Below are 778 nucleotides of genomic sequence, written 5' to 3' on the forward strand. Positions count from 1 at the left end.
ACAACTTTCCCATCTACCGCTGGGTCAAAGACTGCAAGGTGCACAGCTTCCGAGAGGGAACAGGTTTGTGGAAATTAGCTTAACATCCTGTACGCTGTTCACTGAAAGAAAGACACTCTGCAAGCCGGTCAATAAAGAGGCTGGAGTAAATTCATGCCAATATACTGTATATACAGATTTAAACTACCTTGTGGTTCTTTTTCCAAGCTCTGAGAATCTTTGAAGACAACCATCATCTTGGGATACAGTATCGGCAGAAGGAACTGAAGCAACGAGAGAAGGCCTATCGGTGAGAGCTCAGAACAACACAGTTTTGTTTTATGCAGTTCAAATCTAACATGCCTCCAAACCTCCTCAACCTTTGGTTAATATACATACATTCATTGCACGTAATGATAAATGAACCACAATAGGATGTTGTTACACCTGCCAGGGTTTATTTAAATGCATTATGCTATAACATATGTTGCAAAATTGCAATATTACATAAATAAATACATGCCAAGGACAGTACACTATTCTTAGATAAATGGCAGTTACACTGGAATGTTGTCCAAAGTTCCTCAATTCTCTGCTCTTCTATATTTATTCCAGCTGGCATGTGTATGCAGAGGGAATGCCCCACTGCATGAAGGCAGAGAGCCCTAGTTCTTTGCCTTGTGAGGTCCAATTCTCCTTTACTAAGACTACAGAGTTTGCCTACACTGTCTACACTGGGTGAGGTCCTCAAATTCTGTCAGGAATCTATCTGTGTTACTATGTACCTGACTATTAAAGA

General features: G+C 40.6%; 1 protein-coding gene across 1 annotated transcript in view; it reads left to right on the top strand.

The window, feature by feature from the left end:
- Positions 1-778, top strand: part of LOC116697797 (arachidonate 15-lipoxygenase B-like) — an 8570-nt gene that overhangs the window by 3352 nt on the left and 4440 nt on the right. The window contains 3 exon segments of the mRNA XM_032529281.1: positions 1-63; positions 208-289; positions 595-717. The exon segment at positions 1-63 is cut by the window's left edge and continues 142 nt beyond it. Of these exon segments, the coding sequence (XP_032385172.1) occupies positions 1-63; positions 208-289; positions 595-717 (268 nt within the window).

This window comes from Etheostoma spectabile, chromosome 2, assembly GCF_008692095.1.
Source record: "Etheostoma spectabile isolate EspeVRDwgs_2016 chromosome 2, UIUC_Espe_1.0, whole genome shotgun sequence".
Lineage (NCBI taxonomy): Eukaryota > Metazoa > Chordata > Actinopteri > Perciformes > Percidae > Etheostoma > Etheostoma spectabile.